The sequence below is a fragment of the Drosophila novamexicana genome, unplaced genomic scaffold (assembly GCF_003285875.2).
Source record: "Drosophila novamexicana strain 15010-1031.04,08,12 unplaced genomic scaffold, DnovRS2.1 tig00000463-arrow-arrow-pilon, whole genome shotgun sequence".
NCBI classification, from domain to species: domain Eukaryota; kingdom Metazoa; phylum Arthropoda; class Insecta; order Diptera; family Drosophilidae; genus Drosophila; species Drosophila novamexicana.
The window spans coordinates 222,137-247,503 of NW_020824807.1; the positions used below are offsets into that span (position 1 = coordinate 222,137).

A 25,367-nucleotide genomic window follows, 5' to 3' on the forward strand; every position below is an offset into this window, starting at 1 on the left:
GAGTCCGTTGCGTTTGCGGTTAAAAGCCACGAGGTCGATCAGCGTTAAGCGCGCTACTTAACCCCAACGTCACCAAATTCTTTCGAGCCCAATCCAAGCCGTTTGATCACGTGTTGCCCACCCCCCGCCCCGCTACCAATCGACAATCGTATTAACTGCGAACGATGAGTGTTCTGAAAAGTGAATAGTTCTGCAAAATTCCAAATCAAAACATTTACATGTGAAAAAGTGAACACAACATAATACAAAATACACACACACACACACGCACACGCACACATACACAAGAGAGCAAGAATAAATACAAAGAAATAGCGTATGAAGAATGCGTAGTAAGAAATTAAATCAAATAGCGTAGCAAGACCTGGAAATGATCTTTTCCCATTGGGGGCTGCCGGCAGCTACGCGCGTATAATCACACACACACAAACACACATACACGCAAGTGCAAAATCAAAATAGCTGCTCAAATTCAAATTTGAGTAAAGCAAGAATAAAAAATAAACAGTAAACGTGCTTATATATATGTACATATGTATGTGTACATACATACGAACATCCATATACATATCAATTTTTCCATTTGAACTTTAAACATACATACACACAAGCACACACACGTATCTATATCTATATACATATGTATATTATGTATTTATCTACATAAGCTCACACATATGCTTGCTTATGTATATGTGTGCTGTAGATCGTTAGTGTGTGTTTGTGCCGTCGTCGACTGCGGCGCACGCTTTCATTGAATTCTTATACGAATTCCAATTAATTTCTGTATGCGTCCAATTGGCATGAATTGGTGACGTGACGCGATCTCACGCTCACTCTCTCTTTTGTTTCCACTCCCGCTCTTTGGCACCAACACGCGCGCTCTTCATAAAGCTTTTAAACATATTTACATTTATACATAACTTGCTCTTGGTTTTTTGTTTTGTTATATTTTTATTATTATTCCTTAAGTAAATACAGTTTTAATTTGTATGTTTATAGCTCAAGCAACAGCAGAAGCCGCCCACAAAAAACCAACAACAAGTGTATGAATACATAAGTGTGTGTTTGTACATAATATACATGTGTACATTCTTATCTGTATGCGGAATCGATACACGTAACTGTGTGTGCGTGTGTGTGTGAGCAAGAAATTATGCCAGTTAGCCTTTAAACGAAGCTTAATAATAATTAATACACAAAACCGGCAAAAGTTGCGCTCAAAACAACAAAAAACATCGCATTTAAAGAGTTAATAAATGCACAACAAAGAGACTCCCGTGAAAGTGTCGACAACTAATAATAAAGTGCACAATATTAACTAACAACAATAAACACAAGAATACAAGAAACAACAACAGCAGCTACAACAACAACAACAACAACAACAAAAACAACAACAACAACAGCAACCTCATCAGGAGCCAGCAAAGCTTCTACTCAATTTCTGATTAGACCAACACAGGTAAATAGAAACATTTCCATTAAACATGTCTAAGATAGTTTTAAGTTTTCTGTCCAATTAACGCCTACAAAAGGTTAAATGCGAGACGCTTATCATCAGGCGGATCAGAGTCGTACTTGATTATGAACTTGTGTGTGTGTCTACATTATAACTCCAATTGGAGATAGTTTATTCTATTGGACTTATCGAAGTTGGGCATCTTGTATCTTACTTGAGTATGAACTTGTGTGCATGTGTGCGTGTTTAAATTTGTGTATGTAAGTACATATGTATATTATAACTCCAATTGGATATATTTAATTCTATGGGGCTAATTGAACTGCGCGTGTGTATGTATCTCTGTATCCATCACTCCAATTGGAGATGATTGTTTCTATTGGACTTATTGAACTTGCGCTTCTTTTGGGGGCTGCAGAGCTGCGATTTTGATTAGTGAGCATTTTGTTTGAAAGCCCAGTGCAGAGATCTTAATTAGAACACGGCTGATAATGCGTCTAAAAATAGTACGCGCTGCTGATAGCGTCGACTACAGCGCGTGTCGGTGCGCTGTCGCTGTCGCAGTCGCTGTCGCTGATGTCGCTGTCGTTTGCTCTTTTTTTTGTTTCTGTTACCCTTCCAGCAAGTGTGACTTATTAGCTACGACACACAGGTCGAACGGCGGGAATCCTCTGACAATATGAAAGGGTTCAAGAACAAATAATAACTTTTTTTATTTTCCTATTGTATTTTCTTAAATTAAGATATTAAATAAATAATCTATGTACTATTTGTTGTGGACTTTAAAAAAGAGAAAACATAACAATTATTAGAAAGTCTTTACTTTTGAAGCGTAGTGTAAAGCGCACAATATTTCTTATAGGAAGTCTTGTCTCTCTATTGGAATTTCGGGAATCATTTCCAAAGTTTTTGTTTAATTTATTCCACGTTTTGTTCAGGACTTCAATTCGTTTTTTTCTGTCGTCGTCTTTTTTTAGTTTCTCAACAGAGTATTGACATTGAAATGTGATTAGGTCTAATGACTTTATTAAATGGGTCGATTCTCCGGCGATCAGTGATAAGTGCAGAGCGTGCTTATATAAATGTCTATGTAAATGGCTTATCTATAGCTGCTGGTGGTAGTTGGAACTGGTGTATTTATGGCTATGCTTGGCCGTTTTGGCATATCTTGAGATTGTGTGTTCAGATAGTGTCTGAAATAGGTTTGCCAAATTATTAATTCTAAAAGCCATAAATCAAACGAATTTATTTAAGTAAATTCAAGGAAAATTTTCTACGAAATACGGTGAGAGATCTTTGGAGGGGAATGCTGCCGGACTAGTGTTGATAATTCAGCCTTTTTCTAGCCAAATTGTGTTGTTTTATTTTTTTAAACATTAAATTCAGCTAGATGGGATCAATTATATATACCCCATATAAAGAATATACTTAAATAATTAGAAAATCAGAAAACAAAATAATCTCATTTAATTTCTAAATTTCTCAAGTGGTTTTCGAGTAAAGTTTTTAACAAAAAAGTAGCTCTCGACAACAGGCGATGTCCGCCCAGGTAAAAATTGTTCATTAGATGTAGCTTTATCTATTTATGAACTGCATCTGCTTTAAAAATGATTCCAATCATTTGTTGATCGATCGATAGGCGATTTCCTATAACCCAAACAGCCTTTGATTAATATGAAAAATAAAATAAATAAAAATCATCTTTTATTTGCCAGCTTCGGTCTGCTCCCCTTCGAGCGGATCGCGCGTGTTTCTCTCTTTGACCTTCCTCGGCACGTGTAAAGCTCCAAAGCCAACAAGTGCGAAAGAGTCGGCGCATTGCACTTTCAATAAGCTTTTATTTGAATGCGCTTCCGCGATAATTGAGTTCATAAATTAATAACAAATAAGATTAGCCTAGGCGACAATGCGATGCTCTACTCTTGCCTACTGCTGGCAAGTCGCATGAGCTAATCGATATGCCCGCTTGAAGCGAAGGGTATAAGCAGCAGCAGCATATGAAAACCAGAATGCGGCGACTGCGATGACTGACCGCCTCTTTTGGTGCTTTCCCTCTCCATTCCACATTCTCCGTTAGGGGGGGGGGGGGGGGGGGGGGGGAGAGGGGAACTTACAATATTGCTGCAGCTAGCGAGAGCGAGAGGGAGAGGGAGAGGGAATGCATGGGAGCGTGCAGGGTTGAGATGATTTACTTAAGACCAGCAGCTAATGAAAAGTAATGACAGAAACATGCAAAACTACACACACGCACACATACAACTAAACATACGTGTGCGTGTGTGTGTGCGTGCGTGTGTGTAAGAGGAGAGAGAAAAAGGCATCTAAGAAAGGTACTTTTGCTCTTTGTGTTGTGCTAGGTTTTAGTCCGGGGAATGCCGCGTGTGATAAGCTATATACATATATATATATATATCTATATATATATGGACAGACAGACATTTGTATAGCTGGGAAAACTGGACTGTTGCTGGCCACAGATAATGTACTCTGTGTGTGTTATCTTAATGCGTGTGTGATAAGAGAGCCCAACGCGAGCGTCGTAAAGCGCCAACATTTTGTGTGTGCATCAAGTGCTTAAAGGCGAGTGAAGCGCGGGCTACAACGCCGGCAACTATCGCCTGGATCGAACATATAATTTTTAACTAGGCGAAAAAAAAACAAGAATTTTTTGACAAAATTAAGAATTAAATAGATTTATTTAAGTTTCATATTAATCATATTATGCACTGAATCCAAGCGTTTACGATGCTTATTCAAATTTAATTGAAGAATTGTCAAAAACAAAATGTGTTTTTACGATCTTAAGCTATGATTTTGAAATAGATTATACCAAAAGCTGGCAACTAACGCAAGCATCAAACGTGTAATTTTTTTATAAAGGGAAAAAAACACAAGAAATTTTATCAGAAATTCAGTTATAAATAGAATTATTGCCCTGCATAATTTTCATATAAACATATTTTACACTTAATCCAAGCGTTTTCAATGCCAATTATTTCATTTAAGAATTGTCAAAAACAAAATGTGTTTTTTTAACTGATTATAGCAAAATTTAGCACAAACATTTTGCTCTGACTCTAGTTACCAGCTATGACTTAACTTTTAAAAAACATTCAACTAAGATATTACTGCATTTATTACTAGCTAGAAGTTCGGCACGAGAATGCCAAGGTTCTACAAGAGAACATTCGTACTAAAATTCTGCAGGATATGAATAAAGTCTATAAAATCTGTTGCCATGATCCCCAGGGAAAGAAAGTTATAAAAGCGCAGCTATGGATTTCACTTTCGCCAGATGGGAACGGGAAATGCTAATCGGCGGCTCAATATCAGCCTGGCCTAAAAGGTCGCCCGATCAAGTGTGACCAGAGAGCACTCTGGCCCAATCCAACTGCAACGGTAACAAGAGTGAGCGGCTTTCGGCCCGGCCAGCATCTTTGTCATTTACATCTGGGGCCGAGGTGTTGGCCCGGCCAGTCCGAGCCAAGGCGGACCGAGACCAGTTGACCAGCTGTCAGCTTTATTTTGTTTTCTCGTCCGAGGGCCGCCTCTCTCACTCGAGATGCCGTCTTTAAAGCAAAGCCAGCGCTGACATACTTTGCTTAATAATCCTGTTTGACGAGTTATGCCAAGCATGTGTGTGTGTGTGCGCGCGTACCTGTATGTGTGTGTGTGTATATATTCTTTGTATGTGCGTGTGTGGGTCGATCTTTTACTTCCTGGCCATGTGTGAGGGGTTGGCTGATTCGGACGCATAATCACATCGCATGAACATCGGGAGCAGTGTTGTCAAAGTAGCCGAAACCAGTGTTAAAAATAGCTGCATTTTGCTATCGGACCACTAAAAGTAGCCAAATTTAGCCAGAAATTATCTGAATTGGCCACACTGATCAGAGGATTTGTATTGATCATCGGAAGCAGTGTTGTCAAATGCCGCTTCAAAAAATTAGCCGAGTCCAGTGCTAAAAAAAAAGTGTTAAATTTTTTGTTGAGATGCCATAAAATAGTTTTTACCCAACGACCTCTAAAAGTGCCCAAATTTAGCCAAAAATTATCTGTATTGGCCACACTGATTAGGAGAGAGCTACACCGTTGGGATCTACTTGGCCCCGTCTGATAAGCAGCAGATAAATGTTTCTTTCTAGATAGATGCATATAAAACATACTCTTTAATATTTTGCTTATCACTTGATCCGGCCAAACTCTAAATACATGTGTGTGAGTGTGTTTATTTTTACTCTTCCGAATATCGGACAAAAACAAAAAAAGAATAAGTAAAGCGTTAGAAATGTTACGTAATAAGTCTTTAGTTAATTTTGTGTTGGCGTCTTTCTTATTCTGCTTTCATTATACTCTAGCCGGGGTATTATAACTTTTACACGAAATGTGAGTCGCATTGACTTTATAGAGTTTAAGTCCCTAGGGAGAATATATGGAAGAAGATTGCCTAATCGGATATGTAAGTTGTATAGCTGGAAGATAAAGGAATTATCTGTCGAAAACTTAGTTTTTCCATCCAAAAGTTGTTCCGGTTTTCAAGCTATCTTTATCAAAAACACAGCAACTAAATATTATAACTAAAAATTATAACATTATAACATAACATACAACCTTATCAAAATCACACTACCTTATCGTACAGCTTTTAAAACAAAGGGTATGCGATATTCGTCCCGTTCTAGTTTTCTTTTTTTATTATGTGTGCGTTTTTTGTTGTTTATTGCTTTCATTTTCTTGTTTGCTCGCCACTTGTTTTCCTGCCTTTTATTATTATTATTAAATTCTGTTTAAATATTTATGCATTATATATTCTCTCTCTCTCTCTCTCTCTCTTTTAAAATAAGAGATCCATAGATTAGTTAAACTTTTCGCTAATGAGTTGCTGTCAAAGTGAACTTTTCCTTTCCGTTCTGGTGACATTGAAAATGCAAATTATTTCGTTTCGAGGTACTTTTCTCGATCAACTCACGGCACAGATACGTTTTGGGAAAATTGTGTAATGCACAGAATTAGAACTACGTAGTTTGTACAAAATTTCAGATGCTAATTTCTCGCCCACACTCTTTTTTTTTCTGGTTCTTATAAAAAAATTGTGTTATGCTACGCGGCCCACTTTGAGAAACGATTCTGACTCATTTTCAGGTGGTAATAATGCCCGATATGTGTTTTGATATATGTATATATAACGTATATATGTATATATATATCGCTTCAATATGCGTGTTATATACTTTTTAGTCTCGTCTGGCGTAGGTCTATATGCTTTTTGTTGGGCAGGTTTTGTGTTTTGATGTTGTAAACAAATCACATTATTTCGTTGATATCAAATTAACTTTGCTGGAATTTGATAATGTATAGAAAAACATTCGATGACGCAGATTTTAAAACCCGAGAGCTGTCCCATCAAAGATTTGCCTTGTGTTTTTATTCATTTTGTTATTCGCAATTAAAATATATATATATATATATATATATATATATATATATATATTTGCATTGCCAAGAATTTGGACTTTTATTATGCGGCAACAAGTAGCCATCAGGGGCTTCTCACTTGTGCGACGCAATTTTCGAAAAGAAAATATTTGAATATTTGGACTATTTTAAAGCACAAGGCAATCGTTAGTGCCTGGCCTACAAATGCATCTGAAAACAGTGCACAGCTATTAAGAATAGAGCCAATTAATAGTTTGACACATAAAACCCAAGTTGTCGTAGTTGCTTTTACTACACACGAGTACATATAGAGTATACCTTTTTGTACCCTGAATCCATTTTGTGTAGATGAGTATACCTTTTTATACAGACAGTGAATGCATGCACTTTTAATCAACACTCAGATTTGAAATTGAAATGAAATATTCTTTTATACCTAATTCCCATTCCTTCTATTTTAATAATATTGCTAACCAACCTCCAAAATTCGAGTGTAGTGTAGTGTAACTGTCCCTCCTGAAAATTGCTTTTTGATCGGACAATAAGCACCGAAGTTTAATGTTCGTGTATGTGTGAATGTCTTTGTATATTTTTGTGTATAATGAATATAAACTGCTTGCAACAGAGTATTTTGCAGTCGTGCACTCGCAACTAGACAATGCCACTTATTTGTTTTTTTTTTTTTTTTTTTTGCTGTAAAAGTTATGTGACGGATATAATTGGCTACAGGGTGTTTATGGGTTTTCATTTCTGTTTTGTTTTCCATTTTTCCGTTTTACTGTTTTTCTATTTTGCTGTTTTTCTGTTGCCGGTGGTGTCTAAGGTCAGTTTGAGGTGCAGTTCAGTTGGCTGTTCGTGCGGTTTTTCCAGCTGTTAAAATGCAGCTAATTTCCATTTCATTCTCATTATCTACAGCCATAAACTACTCGCTACAAATGTTATGTAATGCCGGGTGAGCTTATCTAAAAAATGGCACTATTCAAAAATATTTCAAGGCCTTACTTTTTTTGTAGCCAGCATTTGTTCCAGAGAGTTTGCTGCCGGCTGGTTCATGTTCTTGGAATAACTCGGATATGTGCGAGTTACCTGCACAGGTAGATCCCAAGCATTCACACACACATATGTACATATGTATACATACATACTTAACAAGAGCAACGTTTGTTTGATACACTTCCGTGTTCTGTGCTGTTGTCTCAAGGTATTCCTCTGTCGCCATCGCCACATCTGCTCCTAAATTTACATACAAACACGCACACACACACACATACACACACACACGCACAGGGTAAACCTAGTGCGCCACTGTTCAAAAAAAAAACAACTACACAAAATCAAAAGAAATGTTGAACAAAAAAAAAATACAAAAACGAAAACAAACTCAATAAATAAAAAACCTTTGCGGCGATCAACGGCCGTTGTGTTTTGCGCCTCTTTCGTTAAAATTTCATTGTACATATTCAGTTTTCAATGTGTGCGTGTGTGTCTGGCGCTCTCTTTGCGAGCGTGCAAAAGTGTGCGCGTGAGGTGTATTTTAAATCACACACATATTTCAATTTGTTTACAAAGCTCTCGAAGAGAGCGGACGTTCTCTTGCGAAGTGGGCGGCTGTGTTATCATGTGCCAATTTAAGAGAGTCTGCGATTGAGTCGAAAATAAAACTGTGTTCAGGCCTCAATGTATTTGAATACAAAGCTTTTTTCTGATAAGATACATAGCTACATACACACACATATATATATATATATACTATACGTATTGTACAACTTTCAACAAAGTTCGGCTGTCCAAAAAAGGAAGAAGAAAAGTGATAAGAGCATTTAAAATTCGTGCAAAGTTCGTCAAGCTGCAGTCAATTTTCAGTAGCTTATCAGCGTCCCCATGCAGACAGCGCGGCCAGTGTCAATAGACTTTTGATAATGTGCACGCACACACACAAAGTAACACACACACACACACACACACACTTTGAATAGTGTGGTATACACACATATTTATATACAACATGTCTATTGACAAAAGCTTCACAAAGCAAATGTTTGACAGCACTTCGATGCCTTGTTTTTGATTACCTTGTTAATATTATCATTTAGTTAGTTTGGCATGCTAAATGTAGTTACAAAAGCAGCAACTTTTCACGCACACTACCCTAATGGAGCTCAATTGATCAACGCATCTGACGAGATCGTAACCCAGAGCTGATTGCGCCAACACACACTCAGTCACATGAATACCCTACTCAAATACTCTATTTTCGCTCTTAAGCAAATACGCCCTCTTTGGGCTTTTGCTCTTTGTGCTGCCAGTTTTCCCTCTTTGTATGAAAATCTGCAAGTTGGAAAGACTAAAAATGTGCTAATTGATATTTTTTATGAATTTAATATTTATAAAACAGGAAAATTCGAATTTTAGTTTATTTATTACTTATTTTTTTATCACAAAATGATGTTCTTCTTTATATATTATTCTGAAATTTGGCAGGACTAAAAATGTGCTTAAAGAAAATTAATTAATTTTATATTTATAAAAGAGGGAAATTATAATTTTAGTTTATTTATTACATTTTTTTTGTGAGCTCGCTTTTTTAAAGCATTAAAATACTTTATTTCGTAATCAATTTGAAACAGGTTGTATTTAATTGATTAAATATTTTTAAAATCGAGTAATTATACATACATTTATTTTATTTGATACTCATTTTACAAAATGAGCTGGCTTCTTTAAAGCATAAAAATATCGTATTTCGTAATCAATTTGAAACAGGTTAAATTACCTGAATTGGAAAATCGAATAAGGCTGGCGTCTATATCATCTGCTTCTTCATGACATGCTAATCGTGAACGGATATTATAATGGAATGCCAGTCCCATCATTTGTCCCATTAGCCGTAAAGGTTGGTTCGTGTTCTCGTTTAATAACTAAATGATATGGCAAAATGACTTAATGGAATTGCAAAATGATTTAATGGAATTGCAAATGAGGGCAATTCGCATTATGATTAACTAGAGATCAATTGAAAGTGTGTGCGCGGAGCATCAGGGGGAGGGTATATTGCTAAGAGCTTCATTTAGTTGCGCTCAATTTAACTAACGCTCTCTCTCTCTCTCTCTCTTTCACTCTCTCTCTGTCTCTATTTGGCAGTGCTGCTTCAAGTATTGGAGCGAGCTGCAGAAAGCCACAAAGCTGCAACTACAGGACGAACTGTTTGCCATCATGGACGGCTTCGCTCAGGACTGGCCCACCCTGCCCCGGTCGGACAACGGGCTGCATATGGATCAGCTGGTCGGCGAGCTGCCAACAGATGGCGGCTTTGAGCCGCAGACGCGCGCCCGCTCCAACACGTGGCCATGTCCACGGCCCGAGAACTTTGTGGAGCCCGTCGATGAGCTGGACAGCACCAAGGCCAGCAATCAGCAGCTGGCCAGCGGCGGTAAGCAACTGTCTCACCTGCTGCTCCTCCTCCGACTGTTTCTATTTGACAAATTCTTGCACTCGCAGATCCACAGCAGGCCATGCAGAATGCGAATGCGGCCAAAAAGAACTCATCCCGTCGCAACGCATGGGGCAATCTGTCCTATGCCGATCTCATCACGCACGCCATAGGCTCCGCCACAGACAAGCGACTAACGCTGAGCCAAATCTACGAGTGGATGGTTCAAAACGTGTCCTATTTTAAGGATAAAGGCGACTCGAATAGCAGCGCTGGCTGGAAGGTAAGTCTAAGTTCTTGTTCTTCGGTGTAAATCTGTCTCTTTTAGCCAATCAATTCGATCGGAAGCAATTGTTGTTAATTTCCTTTAAGGGAACATCTTCTCCTTAAATGGACATTTTCTCTTTAAGGGAACATCTTCATTAACAACAAAATAAAAGAACACATGCGACTATGCTAGTGCGCTCACATGAGCTTTGTCTGTTCACAAGTTCACAATATTTGTGAGCTATTGCATAATGCTAACTGGTTTATTCGACTAGTTCCAAACACGATTCGGTTCTTTATAGCGTGCGAATAAAAGAAGCAAGAATATGGTCAAGTTCACGGCCAAAGAGAGTGCCTAATGGAGTGAAAGAGTCGGCAATTGTGTGTTGTGCTTTTCGTTGTATTCTTCATTTTTTTTGCGTGTTTGGTTTGCTTTACTTTTTGTATTCGATTTGTGCTTTTTTCTTGAATTTTTTTTTCGCATATTATTCTGCTTCTGCTTCTGTTGTGTGTCGTTCGGTCAGTGGCCGTCGACGTCGACGTCGTCGTCTGCTGTTGTTTGCATTGTCGTTTCCACTTGTTGTGCATGTTACTTAATAAATACATGAAATATTACACATGCTACCTCCCTGTGTGCCCCCCATCCTCACCGCCCTATCGCGTGGTCCATGCACAGAACACAAAGTTGCAATTAATGCGCTTTTATCATTGCTCTCTTACGTTTTGTTTACATCCATTCATACGTAAATAGAAGAACAGTTACACACGCACACACGCACACAAAGAACACGTTTCATTTCCATTCATATTAAGTGAGAGGGTTTCTTTTCGATTATTTTCTGTTTGACCCGATGCAAGCATCTGATATTGTGTGGCAGTTAAAAAACAGTTAACAATCGGAATTCTGATTAAGTTTTTGTGCATGTACATAGTATTTTTTTCTTCGGCTGATAAGGTCATGCTCATTTTTTTTGCTAGCTATCAAAATGGCGCAAGGTCATTGACACTTGTATATCAATAAAATTGCGCTTCACACTTTGCAAATTAAATGAATAAGTTATATTTATATTGTATAGTGATCATATTACATTTCCTAAAAGTTTCGAATGGTTTTCATAAATAATAAACACACATAAATAACTCCAAACAATATTTAACCAGTTTAAACTGTTCCTAGAGAACAGCTTATCAATTTCAACAGAACGCAATCCATTCCCAGTTCCAGTTCGCACGAACTGTTGTGCGTCATGCACGTGATTCCTGCCCGTCGCCACTTTCTGGCCATATCACGAATTTAGACGCCAATTTTTTGCTGCTTGGTTTGGGTTTTTGATTTTTTACCAGACTGACTGTCGTTGCTGTACTTTAACACCTCGCTGTCTGCGCATTTACCAAAAACCAAAAAATTTGCTGCACTGGCGACATCCGAAACCCATTTTGATGTGTTATAGTTTTTTTTTTATGATAATGATGATGTACGGCGAAATATCGCGTGATGAGCGTATTATAAATGCGAATGTGTTATTGTTATTGTTTATAAATGTGCCTGTTGCTATTTTCGCGGAAGTAGTCGAGTGTCGTTCCGTCGGTCCGACTGCCCGACTGTCTGACTGTCGTTTCGATCCCTTTTCGGCGATTACGCGGCAAAATAACAGCCTGATAAAGAAACTGCCGGAGAATGAGAACGCACTCTGATGACGCTTTAGGCGTGAATGTGTCAGTGCGATTCGTGTTCTGCGAAAACTGACACCGACTGCTGATTGGGCAAAGAAAGTACGCAGTTGGCATAAAACACGCGCCGAGCGGACTCGAAGAGTAAATTCAACACAGAGCCAAAACAGGAAGACGGGCAGCCCCAGTCAAGGACAGTCGCATCTGCGACATGCAGATGTAAATATAGCCCATAGTTAAATCTACAACCGTATTCGGAAAAAAGCCAGGTCTATGTTTTTAAACTTTTGATTTAAAACATTCCAAAAGTAGGTCTTAACGAGAATGAAGGTTTATCTTCGGCACGCCGAAGATTTAATACCCTTGCATACCCAACCTTTTCATAATATTTTGCCCGTTACTAAAAAGCACAGGGAAAATAGTTAATGCAAAGTATGGCTAAAGTATCTTGAACATACAAAAACCTAATTTTCGACCAATCGTTGCTATGGCAGCTATATGATATACTGGTCCAATATAAATAAGATTTTGCATAAATGTGGGAAACATAGTGAAACTTATAAATACCGAGTTTGGTCAAGATATCTTAAAAGACAAAAAAGATTTCCATACAACAACTTAATTTTCGACCGTTCGTTCCTATCGCAGCTATATGATATAGTTGTCCGATGTTGATAGGATTTTGCATACATATGAGGAGCATTGTAAAAATGGTAAATGCCGAGTTTGGTCAAGATATCTTGACAAACAAAAAAGTTTTTCATGCAACAACTTTATTTTCGACCGATCGTTCCTATGGCAGCTATATGATATAGTGATCCGATGTTGAAGGGATTTCTCATATATATGAGATGCAAAGTAAAACTTATAAATGCGGAGTTCGGTTAAGATATCTTGATAGACAAAAAAGTTTTTAGTACAAGAGTCTACTTTTCGACCTAACGTTCCTATGGCAGCTATATGATAAAGTGGTCCGATCCGGCTGGTTTCGACATATGTACTGCGCGCACTTCTGCAGAATTTCATGACGATAGTTTTTAAACAGACAGAGAGGCAGACGGACATAGCTATATCGACTCGGCTTTTATTACTGATCAAGAATATATATATATATAATATGGGATCAGAGATGTCTCCTTGTATGCGTTACACATTTCACAACAAAATTATAATAACCTGTGCAAGGGTATCTAAATACTGCATTTGATTCTTGCATTTAAAAACTGATCGAAATGCGAACTTTTTGCTGTGAGCATGAATTTTCTCTGAGTGTACAACTGCAGCTGAACGTGTGCACTCTGACTATTTTTAGTGCTGCAATTTTCCGGTTTTTCTGCTGAAAGGGACAGTCGAGTGCGGGATGCCTTTTATGAATTTCTCTAGAGTCTTTGGCTAATTTTATGCAACACGTTGCAATTCTCTGACATTTGCTTCCTTTGGCCTGACCGCGGCTCGCCCCCCGCCGCCCGCGACCCGCCCCTCTGGCCATTCTGGCACACTGCAACACCTTTGCCAGGCGCTTCCTCTTCAATAAAAAAAAAAAAAAAAAGGAAAATAAAAACAAACTGAAATGACATTTGTGGAATTTTAAATTTGGCTTCGCGGTCGGTCTGTGGCAACGTTCACGTTCGCGTTGTCTTCATTCCCAGCGACGATTGGCCATTGAACCTGTGCCAAGTTTTTTTCTCTTTAGTGTTATTTTTTTTTAATTTAATTTTTTGTTTTCTATTTCTTGAAATAAAACTTGTATTTTTATAGGTATGTGCTCGTATGTTCTCTTGTATAAATATATTTTTATTTTTCTTTGGCTGCGATCCTAAAAGTGTTAACATATTTTTGGCCCAACATTTTGTAGTTTTTATAAGTCGATGCAGTAATTAAATGAGGCTGATTTATAGCAAAAGGATGTGAGCTGCAGCTGGGATATATTTTCTAACGGTTCTATGGACATACCTCAAATGACGTTTTAAAATTAATCTTTTCCCCTGAAGGCTACTCAAAACATGAGGTGCTTATCTTTAGATAGTTATATAGTCATTGTAACTGTAACTTTTTTTTATCAATACACCTTATCAGCTGTCCTCAAGTGGCCAATTCGCACTTCTTTTGTTACCCTAAGTACATAAGGCATTTGTGTTTATCAGTGCATTGTGCCCCCCTTGCCAGGGGCGTCAAGATAGGGAATCATTATTCGAACTAGTTCCGATATAAACGGCTCCATTTAACGGCACAGCCTTGCACCCGCAGCACTTGCCTGTCTATATGGGGGAATTACAAAAGAACGGGTCTCATTATGCATACAGTTGCAGTACACGTGCCCCGCATTTCACCACAAGGTGGGCTAAGTAATTCCATTCATTAACTGCGTTTAACCAATGTCGCTTGCGTAATCAATTTGACACTTGGAGCAGCCACTTGGAAGGAGCGGAGCGGGCCGCGGGGCCCATGTGACATGTGCCGAGTCGAACTGCGTCTTAGCAAAGTTGCAAAAGGAAATACAAAAAAAAAATAAAATAAATAAAGAAAAAATGCAGCTGCGCTCTTGCAAATTTATCAAATGGCAACAAAAAAAAAAAGCGAGACGGCATGCAAACAAGAAGCAACAGCAGAAAAGAGAAGCGGAAAGGAGAATGCGAAATAGAACCTGTAAACGCCAACGATTAACAACAAAAATATTTTGCACGCTAGTTAAGCGCGCGCGTTAAGTATACGCCGCATTAACCCTCGTTCGCCCAGCTCCGTTTATGCGGTTAGCGGCGCATTTTGTGCTAAGCGCATGTGAGAAACAATAACAAAAACAATAACTAGTTCGAAACACAATAAAACCAATAAGTGGAAGAGAGGTGGAGGTATTCTGTGTGTGGGCTACGAGAAGCGGTCGCAAAGTAAAATGAAGCAAAATATTTTTGTTTTCCTTTACATTTGGCAAATCCAATGAAATGAAACGTGCAAATACTGGAATAATTGTGCACAGTAGAAATCTTGAAAGACAGACTGATAGGAATGAGAAAAAGAGAGAATGCTAGATGAGAGAGTGACAGAGAAGGCGGGGGAAAGAGAGCGTGCTAAACACATGAGAGCAATCAGCAATATTTTATTTATAAATAAATAATAACCTTGCACGAGCCCCCCTTGCCGAGCTCTGTCGATCTCTACTTATCTCTCCCTCTCTCTCTCTCTCTCTCTCTCTCTCTCTCTCTCTCTCTCTCTCTCTCTCTTCCTCTTCACACGCTGTAGCCAGACTGTGGCAGGCTCCTTATTTTGATGATCTTCGTTCGGTTCTTGTATTTGTTGTTCTGGCTGCTGCTGCTGCTGCTGACATGTCGTCGTCGTTGTTGTTGCTGGTGTCGTGTCTCGTCTAACTGTACCCGGCAATTCCGTAGTAGACGCTTGGCCTGACACACGCCCACTTTTCGCTGCTGACAGCGACGTCAGCAGCTGGCGACGCGGAAGCAGCCGTGCCTCCCTTTGGCAAATGATTTTAGCTGTTGGTTTTTTCTCTCTTTTTGTGCATGTGTTAGTTTCAGTTACAGTTATTTATTAACATTTTAATTGCAGGCCATTTGTTAAAGTGCCCCCATTTAATTATATATCTTTACTGATAAACCTCAAATAGGTATGTGCATATATAGTACGTACATATGTATATTAGCACACCACGTAGTATGTAGATTAAGGCACTTGCAGTAAGAATCTGAACCAAAAACTTTAATTATAAAAAATAAAACGCTTTGAATTTAAGAAAAGTTAATGGCAAGCTTTAATGTGCTTTCGAAATGATTGATCCTTTAAAATATTGAAAGTATGTATATTAAAAGAAATCCTAGATTCAATGTTGGGAATATTTATAAATTTCGTGCATTACTGTTGAATTTCTCGGAAGCTTTCCAAATTGTTGCTTTTGATTAATATCTCAAGTATGGCTAATAACAATAATAATTATATGGGGGGGGATATTTTAAAATTGCTCGATTAGTTGAATCTGATTGTGAGGCTGATCTAATAGACCTTAAACACGTAATAGTTTTTTTTTTTTTTTTTTTTTTTTATAGCCGCTTCTAATTCTGTTTCCATTGCAATTGCAATTGCGTCGCACTGAGTTTTGCATTGTCCGAGGTTAGTGGCATTTGTTGCACTATTTCCACTCGAAACATTGGAATTTTTATGGCACGCTCGGGTTTGTTGCACTTATTAACGCCAACGTCTGCCTTAGGCCGTAAAATTGTAATGCTTTTTTTTAGTTTTATTTATTTTTGCCTGGCTCTCGCACTAAAATGCAAAATAAAGCTACTTCTGAATGCTGCACGATTTATGCGCCAAATATTGTCTGGCATTCGTGAACGTCTGGCAGCCCAGCCAGAATAACAGACACACGTATACCCACACATAAACACACACATACACAAATACACACTCCGGAATATGGCCAAAGTGCGCAGTAGACTTTTGTGTGGATTGCAAGGCCGCATTGCAAAGCGATATTTGAGAACTGTTAGGAACATGTCCTTGGCTCGAAAATTTAATAAAACACCCCATGAAAAATGGGTAAAATTGGTATAATGTATTTGTGCAAGTCTATGTAACAGGCAGAAGGAAGCATCTCCGACCCCAAAAAGTATATATATTCTTGATCATCAATAGCCGAGTCGATCGAATGCATGTCCGTCTGTCTGTCCGCTTATCCGTCCGTCTGCCCGTATGTATGAGCGCTAGAATCTCAAAGGATTGTCATCTAGTACGTAGGTCCTCCTAGTGTTCGCGCAGTACTAGCTTGTTTCCGATAATCGATAAATTGCCCCGTTTTCGAGTAATCGATCAAAGTCGGAATCGAAATTCTGTTCTTTGAGCAAATCTCTTAAGTTATAAAAGCTGGGAACCCGAAATGTGAAAAGTAGCTTCTAGAATAATATATATATATATAAAGTATATTTCATCCTCACCCCACTCTCACCACATAGCTATAAATCAAGTTTTTGGGAATACACGAATATTCTATAGCATAATAAGCTTGACTGTTGCAGAAAAACACTTTTTAAACAACCCAATCTCTAAATATGAACTATCTCTCAAACATGAAGTTTTTGTCAAATAAAAATTTATATAATTTAGCCAAACTCGTCTCCAAACAAATGAGCCAAGTCTTACGCTTACATTTAGCTTCAGTTTTTTAGCTGTGCGAATAAGATTAATGGTATAAATTATTTTTTGATCAGCTCACATACATACATATATACATACAAAGTGCCAAAGTTTGGCATTTAATGAACTTGAAGAATTATAAATAATGCATTCCAAACTGGTTTCGATTCGCCAACAAAAAAGAAGTAATAAAAAAATAAATTAAAAAATTTATTGAGAAATTATCTCATAGAGAAAATGCCACCCCACAGGCAATAAATAATAATGCAATAATAATCAGAAACGCCAATAAAAATAAAAAACTGAAACAGCAACTGATCAAAGAAAGATATAATAAAAACTTGGCCAGAAGAGAAACTGTTTTATGTGGAGATGTGTGTGTGTGGGGCACCTCATGTGGTTGGCCCTGACGACCGGACCAGACCAGACGGACTGAAGATAATAAAATTATATATTTTGTTAACTTAGCGCTAAACGTGTTGCAAAATTCTGGCACGGCACGAGAACCTGTCTCTGCCTATGTGGGCGTGGCCAGAGCAGGTGCCGACAACCTGGCCACAACGGATGAGAAGGATCCAGGCGGAGCACGTTCATCATTTGAATGGCCAGCTAATGGCCAGCTCGTAAATTTGCGATTGGTTTAGGCAGAGTTGGAACAAACTAAATGATTATGTAATTTAAGTCGCGCGGTCTTCTCTTTAAGCCTGTGCCTTAAACCTGCTCCGAAAGGCTGTCGCATAATCAATCACGTGCTAAGCATTGGCCAGCGGGCACAGGGATTTGGTGGACAGTGCACTGGACGAGTACTTAATGAATGTCATCGGCTTCATAAGCAGACTAGCGAGTGGACAGACAGACAGACAGACAAACAAACTATTGCCACAAATTGTGGCACAAACTGTGGCACAAACTGAATTCAATTCGCTGCCATTTCGATTGCATACATTTTGGGGCAATGTCCTCGCCGCACAAATTGTACATAATTTGGCTTGATTTGTTGTTGTTGTTGTTGTTGTCGCCACTTGAATGGGAAAAGTTTTTCTTTATTTTCTTTTTGCTGCTTTAGCCTTTGGCTGAGAACCTTTTGGCCATTCAGTTTGTTGCGAGACAAACGCGACACTTATGAACTGTTTATCGAGTGCATTCCCCTTCTGCTGCTGCTGCTGCTGCTGCTTCTTGGCAGACAGACAGACAGGACGATGAGATCCTTATTTTGTGTGGCTTACCATTTGTTGGCCATTTTATGTGGCGCTTCTTAAAGTCGTGCAGGTGCAATTGAATGCAGTTGAGAATTTCAGCACAGCTTCCGTTACAGCTGCGGCTTCCGGTTTTTATTTCCTCTGCCGGCAGGCGCCATTGCCTTAGCGATTAATCGCAAACTTTCCTTTTGGCTTTGTCGCCAACTCAAATTCATAAAAGTTTGCCCAGATACAAAAAAAAAAAACTAAAAGAGATACGAAAAACTTTTGCTTTTCTTTATATCATGCCCGTATCATCACATCATCATCGGCTCGATAATGCTGCCAGTTTTATGTTCGCATATCTTTACAATATTTGGACAACTTTCTGTGGGAGGGGTTGGATTCTTGGAATGGGCCATATCTGTCTCATCGGCTTTTCGACGGGCTTTTTACTCAATTCCAATTTGATAGTCGGCTTGTGCTTAAAGTTTTGCTGGTTCAAATGGCTTTGCTCAAGTTTCCGCCGACGTCAAATAGTTTTTTGATACACTGTAAAAATATTGATTAAGCTTGGGCCTAAAAACTGATTCCATCAAATGTCAAAATAAAATCAAACATAAAATGATGCTCTAACTCTTTTTTCATATGCTGGGAGTAAGGGCTTTGAGCCCATTTATTATTTGAGGCGAACCTTAAAATGGGATAAGGTCAAGCTAAATTTGAGGTTAACAGTTTCTTTTTCTAAAAGGGTTGCTTCACAAAAATGTGCGTGTGTTTTTATTTTTAGTTAATATTGGTAAAATAAATAAATAAAACAAAAAAAGAAAGCGGAAAAAAATAGTATATTTAATTTAATTGTTCTATTGAAATGTGGCTAGTTAGTTTTCATGGATTTTAAAAACTTCGTTGACAAACCAAACTTTAAATCGAGTTAATGCTTCGCTTGGGCCGTTTAAAAGCTATGAATTTATTTATGACACGCGCCAGAAAAAGTAAAAAAATAAAAATAGCTAAAAAGGTTGAACCAAAAAATAAAGCGTTACTTTTGCCAAATTGCTTTTAAATAAATAGGTGACTGATAGATCTCCAAACGAAGCCCCTCCCGGCTGAGAATTTGGCTACAAAAGGTAAACGATAAATGACCGTTTACTAATAGCGAGTGTCAAAGGCAACGATGATGGGAATTGATTATGCAAATGCAAATTCGATGGCCTGATCCCACATACCATATTTGCCACGCCCACCCCCCCTCCCCTCCTTACTTGCCCAGCTTTCAAAAGATGCCACATTTGAAGTCAAGAGTAGAAAGAAAGAAAAAAAAATGTTTAAACAATTAATTAGACTGAAGTAAACATAAACATGCTCGAGTCGAGGCCATCAATTTTAGGGCCGGCAAAAATGTATCTCATGGATAGAAGTATTTGTATCTCATGGATACAAGCATTTGTTTAGTCTTCGGTGTCGAAGTGTTTACAAATTGGCTAGCAGAAAAATTTGTTAAAACAATTGAATTCATTGAAGAATAAAAAAAACACGCAAAAGAGAACTGGCCAGTCAAGTTGTAGGCGCTCAGAACTAGGGGCGTGGCCTGCGTGGCTGCAGGTTGTGTGGCAAATTAAATTTTAAATGCATTGAACTTGGCCAGCTCGTGCCGCAATTAGTGGCAGGCTGTGGGGCAAGCTGAACAACCTGCGCATGGTGCATGGTTTGCCGTTTCAAAATTTATATCTCAATTTCACATCTAAATGCGAATAATCTTTTTTCTCCATTTTTTTATTCTTTTTTTTTGTGCTTTTTGTGTTGGGTTCAGCGCTTGGGTTCATTTGATTTGTGTGTGAGAATTGCCGCAGCTGTTTAGCATTCGAGCGCGATTTCTTTATTATTATTTTTACTTTTATTTCTTTTTATAGTAGCACAATGCACACTCAAACACACACACACACCTTTGTAAATATATATATATATATATGTATATCTGTACCTTGTGCCGATATGGATCTGATTTGACCGGCTAACTGGCATTTAGTCCACTCAAAGCGACAATTTTATTTTGCTGCCAATCTGTTTTTGGGAGCCCCCAAACAATTGCCACTGCGTATAATTTTTAATATTATTCATTTGAATACATATATACAAATATATATGTATATATTAAACGGAACACGACATTAAATACTTGTTTGATTCGTGTAATTCAAGTTCTTTTGAATGAATTTAACTAATTGAGCAGCATTTAAATGAAATATATCTGATTTATGCAGGATTATGCTTCGGATTGGCTTACTTCTCAGTCAAGTACTTGTTGGATCCGTCTAAATCAAGTTTTTTTCTTTTGGACATTAAATGAATAAAACTGATTGAGCTGCATTTAATGTAATTTATATGTATCTACCCTTGGATTGGGTCAGCTCTGTGGTGAGGTGTCCTCTTTAACTACCTAACAAGGACTGTGCACTGCGAAAAATGTTTGTTCTAAAACAAATCCATCCTCAGAATACATACCACTGTGAGAAATGTTTGTTCTTTAGCTTCAACTTGAGTGCGTTGCAGGTTGGGCGTACTTAGTGACACATGGCGGCATTTGCGGCTGCCACAAGCGCTCAATAAGCCACTCGAAACGTGAAATGTGCATATTTGATGTCGAGCTGAGGGCACATTATCGAGGGGTCGCGGGTCGCGGGGGTTGCGTGCCCCCGGATTGCTGCTAGGCAAGCAAAAAGCTAGCTGAATGGGGACTTGACTCGGGTAGATTTCATATATTGCGCCCCCATTTGAACCAGCTCCCCAACTGTGGGCCAATTACTCTTATAAATTATAGAGAAATGAATCAGAGCTCGACCTTTAACAAGGCGCTGACTAATAAATAAAAACTGTGTGTCTAATAAATGTAATTGGCATCGGCAGCTCGCAACTATTTCTGCATAACTGGGTCAAATTCTGAGCGCCTGGCAACCATTTGGAAGGGGGGGGGGGGGTGTATTGGGAGGCAGGGGGATGCTGTTTCATTGTAATTCACGCTTGGTGCACATTAATTGTGTGTGTACACAAAAGGACATGCGAATATCCTTGGCGACAAATGGACTTGTGCTCATATACGTATTAAATTTCCATTTCTGGATCTCGCCCATTTTGTTGCAAGCAAATTCAGTGAAGCCTTCGAGCTGCCATTTCGCATAGTTTCTGCTTTTTTCTTTCTTTCGCTTTTTTTTCCATAACAGCCCAGGCTTTCTTTCTTTTCATATTTGATTGAGGGGGTTGCCCCCCCGAGTGTGACCCACATACGTATTGTGAGCGCACACCCCCGCTTTTCTTCTTCCGCCTACACCCCTCTGACAAGCACATAATGCAGCGCCCTGGCAACTGCCCCCGGCCCCCGCCGTTGGCTGCCTTTCTAGAGTATCTTGTACTCGGCTGGAAGTCTTCTCGATGTATGTACACACATATCTTCCAAGTTTATAGCGCCAATTAGTTAGATGAATTGAATTTTTTTCTGGTAGGCATTTGCCAGATTTAAGTTTATGAATATTCAATGAAGTGTGTGCCATAAATTATGAATGCCATTTGTTAGCATTTCGTATAGTAGGTTTTGTGGACCCAAGTAGCGATGGGTGTTTGTCGTGTTTTCCGGCGTGACACGAAACGCCAGAAAAATCTCCTTTCGTGACATTAAACTGCCCTTTTGCCTTGTAAAAACTTATCTTGTTATACCCTTGCACAGGTTATTATAATTTTGTTGTGAAGGAGACATCTCTGATCCCATATTATATATATATATATTCTTGATCAGTAATAAAAGCCGAGTGGATATAGCTATGTCCGTCTGCCCCTCTGTCTGTTTAAAAACTATCGTCATGAAATTCTGCAGAAGTGCGCGCAGTACATATGTCGAAACCAGCCGGATCGGACCACTATATCATATAGCTGCCATAGGAACGTTCGGTCGAAAAGTAGACTCTTGTACTAAAAACTTTTTTGTCTATCAAGATATCTTAACCAAACTCCGCGTTTATAAGTTTTACTTTGCGTCTCATATATATGAGAAATCCCTTCAACATCGGATCACTATATCATATAGCTGCCATAGGAACGATCGGTCGAAAATAAAGTTGTTGTATGAAAAACTTTTTTGTTTTTCTAGATATCTTGACAAAACTAGGTATTTAAAAGTTTTACTATGCTCCCTATATATATGCAAAATCTTATTTACATCGGACCATTATATCTTATTGCTGCTAAAGGAACGATCGGTCGAAAATGAGGATCTTTTATGAAAAAACTTTTTTTTCATTATCTAGATATCTTAACCATACTCGGCATTAACTATTTTCCCTTTGCTTCTTAGATACAAGCAAAGCATTATGAGCATTATGAAAAGGTTGGCTATGCAAGGGTATGAAATCTTCGGCGTTTTAACTTGGGCATGGTTTACCTTATTTACTGATTCCGCATCGAAAATGATAAAGTTGTCGTTTTTGAATGTATTTGATGCGTTTGTGTGCTGCGTTTATCGAGCTGGAGACAGTAAGGATAAGGAACATATTTATAGACTAAGCAGCTTAATCCTTTGGCCTGACATGTGGCAGCTTAATCGGAACTAATTTATGCATGTTATGCCAAATAATGGTTCCTGTCCAGCGAATTGTAAGATAATTTCCTCTAGGCGTATTAGCATAATAAAAACGTTTCGCTGTTTAAATTATTGCCAAGCATCTTTGCAAATACCAGACATTAAGTTCGGCTGGGCTTGGGCCAAAGGACGCACTTAAACATTTAAATAAAAATGATAACTTTATGCAAGAGCCAGTAAATAGAAAGGGTAAGGTGGTGTGTGTGTGTGGGTGTGTGCGGTGGGGTACATGGGGGTGTGCGTGGGCTAAAACCGAAATGTCATTACGACGACGCCAGGAGACGCCAACAGGACTCGACTGAAGCCAAGTAAAAGTTTTTGACTGGCAAAAAAAAAAAGTATTGGAAGGTCTGCACCCTGGCGGTGTTCCTGCTCCTGTCTACCCTATCTCTCGTGTGTCGTCTGCTGTCTGCGCACAGGTTTAGTCCTCAGGCGTACTTCCACCCACACACACACACACACACACACACACACATATGTCCTGGCAACGGTGATAAATGGCGCCAATCTGCCGCCTGAAGTCGCGACGCATCGCATTTGGTTCGGAGCTGGGACACGAGGGAATCTGCGGCAGCCTTGCTTTTCGGTTAGTTTAGCTTGTAATGCTCCATTTCACTTTTTTCTGTATGGTATATATATATATATATTCCGGCAAAATTGTAACCGATGACAAATCCGCTCTAAACGTGTTTGATTGTTGTTGCTTGTGTTTGGTGTGTAATTGTTGTGCGTCTTTTTTTACCTCTAGTCAGAGGACTCTAGTCTGCCAGTTGGTGGTCCGTCCGTCTGCTCGTCGATTTGCTGTCATTACGTTGCGCATGACGATATATTTATGACTATTGTTATAAAATATGAATTGACAGCTTAAGCGACAGGCAACGACGACGACGACGACGACTACAACGCGGAGCTCTAAGAACGACAGCCAAGTGAAGACAACTTCCAATTAGAGACCGTGTGTGTGCTCGCTCTCTAAAACCCATAAAAATGTCGTCAGACAATTGAATGGCAAACCGGGAAAAGGAAACGTAGCACAAGACCTTACCGACCTTATCCTACCCCCACAGGAAGTTAACGCAATTGCTTACAAATCGTTACATCGGCGCGACTTGACGGGAATTGCTTAATCCGCAAGATTTGCAAATCAAAAAAAAAGAAAGACAAAACTCAGCTCAGCGTCGATAATAATTGCCACGTTTTTGGTTTGGGTTTCCCTTCACATTTACAGAACTCCATCCGGCACAATCTGTCGCTGCACAATCGGTTTATGCGCGTGCAGAACGAGGGCACCGGCAAGTCCTCCTGGTGGATGCTCAACCCGGAGGCTAAGCCTGGCAAATCGGTGCGACGTCGTGCCGCCTCCATGGAGACTTCGCGCTACGAGAAGCGCCGCGGACGGGCCAAGAAGCGTGTCGAGGCTCTGCGCCAGGGCGGCGTTGTCGGTCTCAATGATGCCACGCCCTCGCCGAGCAGCAGCGTCAGCGAGGGGCTGGATCACTTTCCAGAGAGTCCGCTGCACAGGTAACTATTTACAATTGAGAAAACAAAAAAGAAAGTAGCTTTGATTCGATTACAATTAAAAATAGCAATTTAGTAGATCCTTTAGATATTTTGCTATCTATTTATCATTTATCCATACAATTATATATCTAGAAATCAAACATTTAAGGTATTTGAAATAGTTCGTAAGCTCTGCTCTGGAGGTATTAGAATTTTGTCAAGAAATTTTTCAAGAAATTTGATAAGACAGTTGTTAAGATGTTTGTTTATTTGTCAAGATATTTGAAGGAAACATCGCCCCTATAAAATATAGTTTAATTTGAATCGTTCCGTCTGTCTGTTTAAAGCCTTTCCGTTTAAAATTAAAGCTGATGAAACTTAACATAGTTTCATCATTTTGCTGCAGGCAAGATTAACACAATTGCTCAAAATACAAGTTATATTTTTTTTTTTTCGAACTATCCTTATAAAAAATCTCATCAAACTACTATTTCGCATAGCTTTTATTGGATAATCAACCCAGAAGTTCTAGGGAAGTTATAGTATAGAAACAAACACATCTGGTAAATTTCTTTATGGTTATTAATCTATACTACCCCGAAGAGAACTGTGCTTAAGCTTTAAATGTGAAGCCTATAGCTCTTATGGACACTG

The 25,367-nt window shown here is 38.8% G+C and overlaps 1 protein-coding gene across 3 annotated transcripts in view; it reads left to right on the forward strand.

Moving 5' to 3' along the window:
* The first annotated feature begins 1,028 nt into the window (after positions 1-1,028).
* LOC115761188 (forkhead box protein O) overlaps positions 1,029-25,367 on the forward strand; it is a 31,096-nt gene continuing 6,757 nt past the window's right edge. For all 3 annotated transcript variants that reach the window (XR_004017732.1, XM_030702859.1, XM_030702860.1), the window contains exons 1-4: positions 1,029-1,465; positions 10,040-10,328; positions 10,397-10,611; positions 24,442-24,734. Coding sequence is in view for 2 of the 3 variants with exons in the window: in XM_030702859.1 (XP_030558719.1) it covers positions 10,112-10,328; positions 10,397-10,611; positions 24,442-24,734 (725 nt within the window). In the remaining variant the exon portion in view is untranslated. The remainder of the gene's footprint in view (positions 1,466-10,039; positions 10,329-10,396; positions 10,612-24,441; positions 24,735-25,367) is intronic.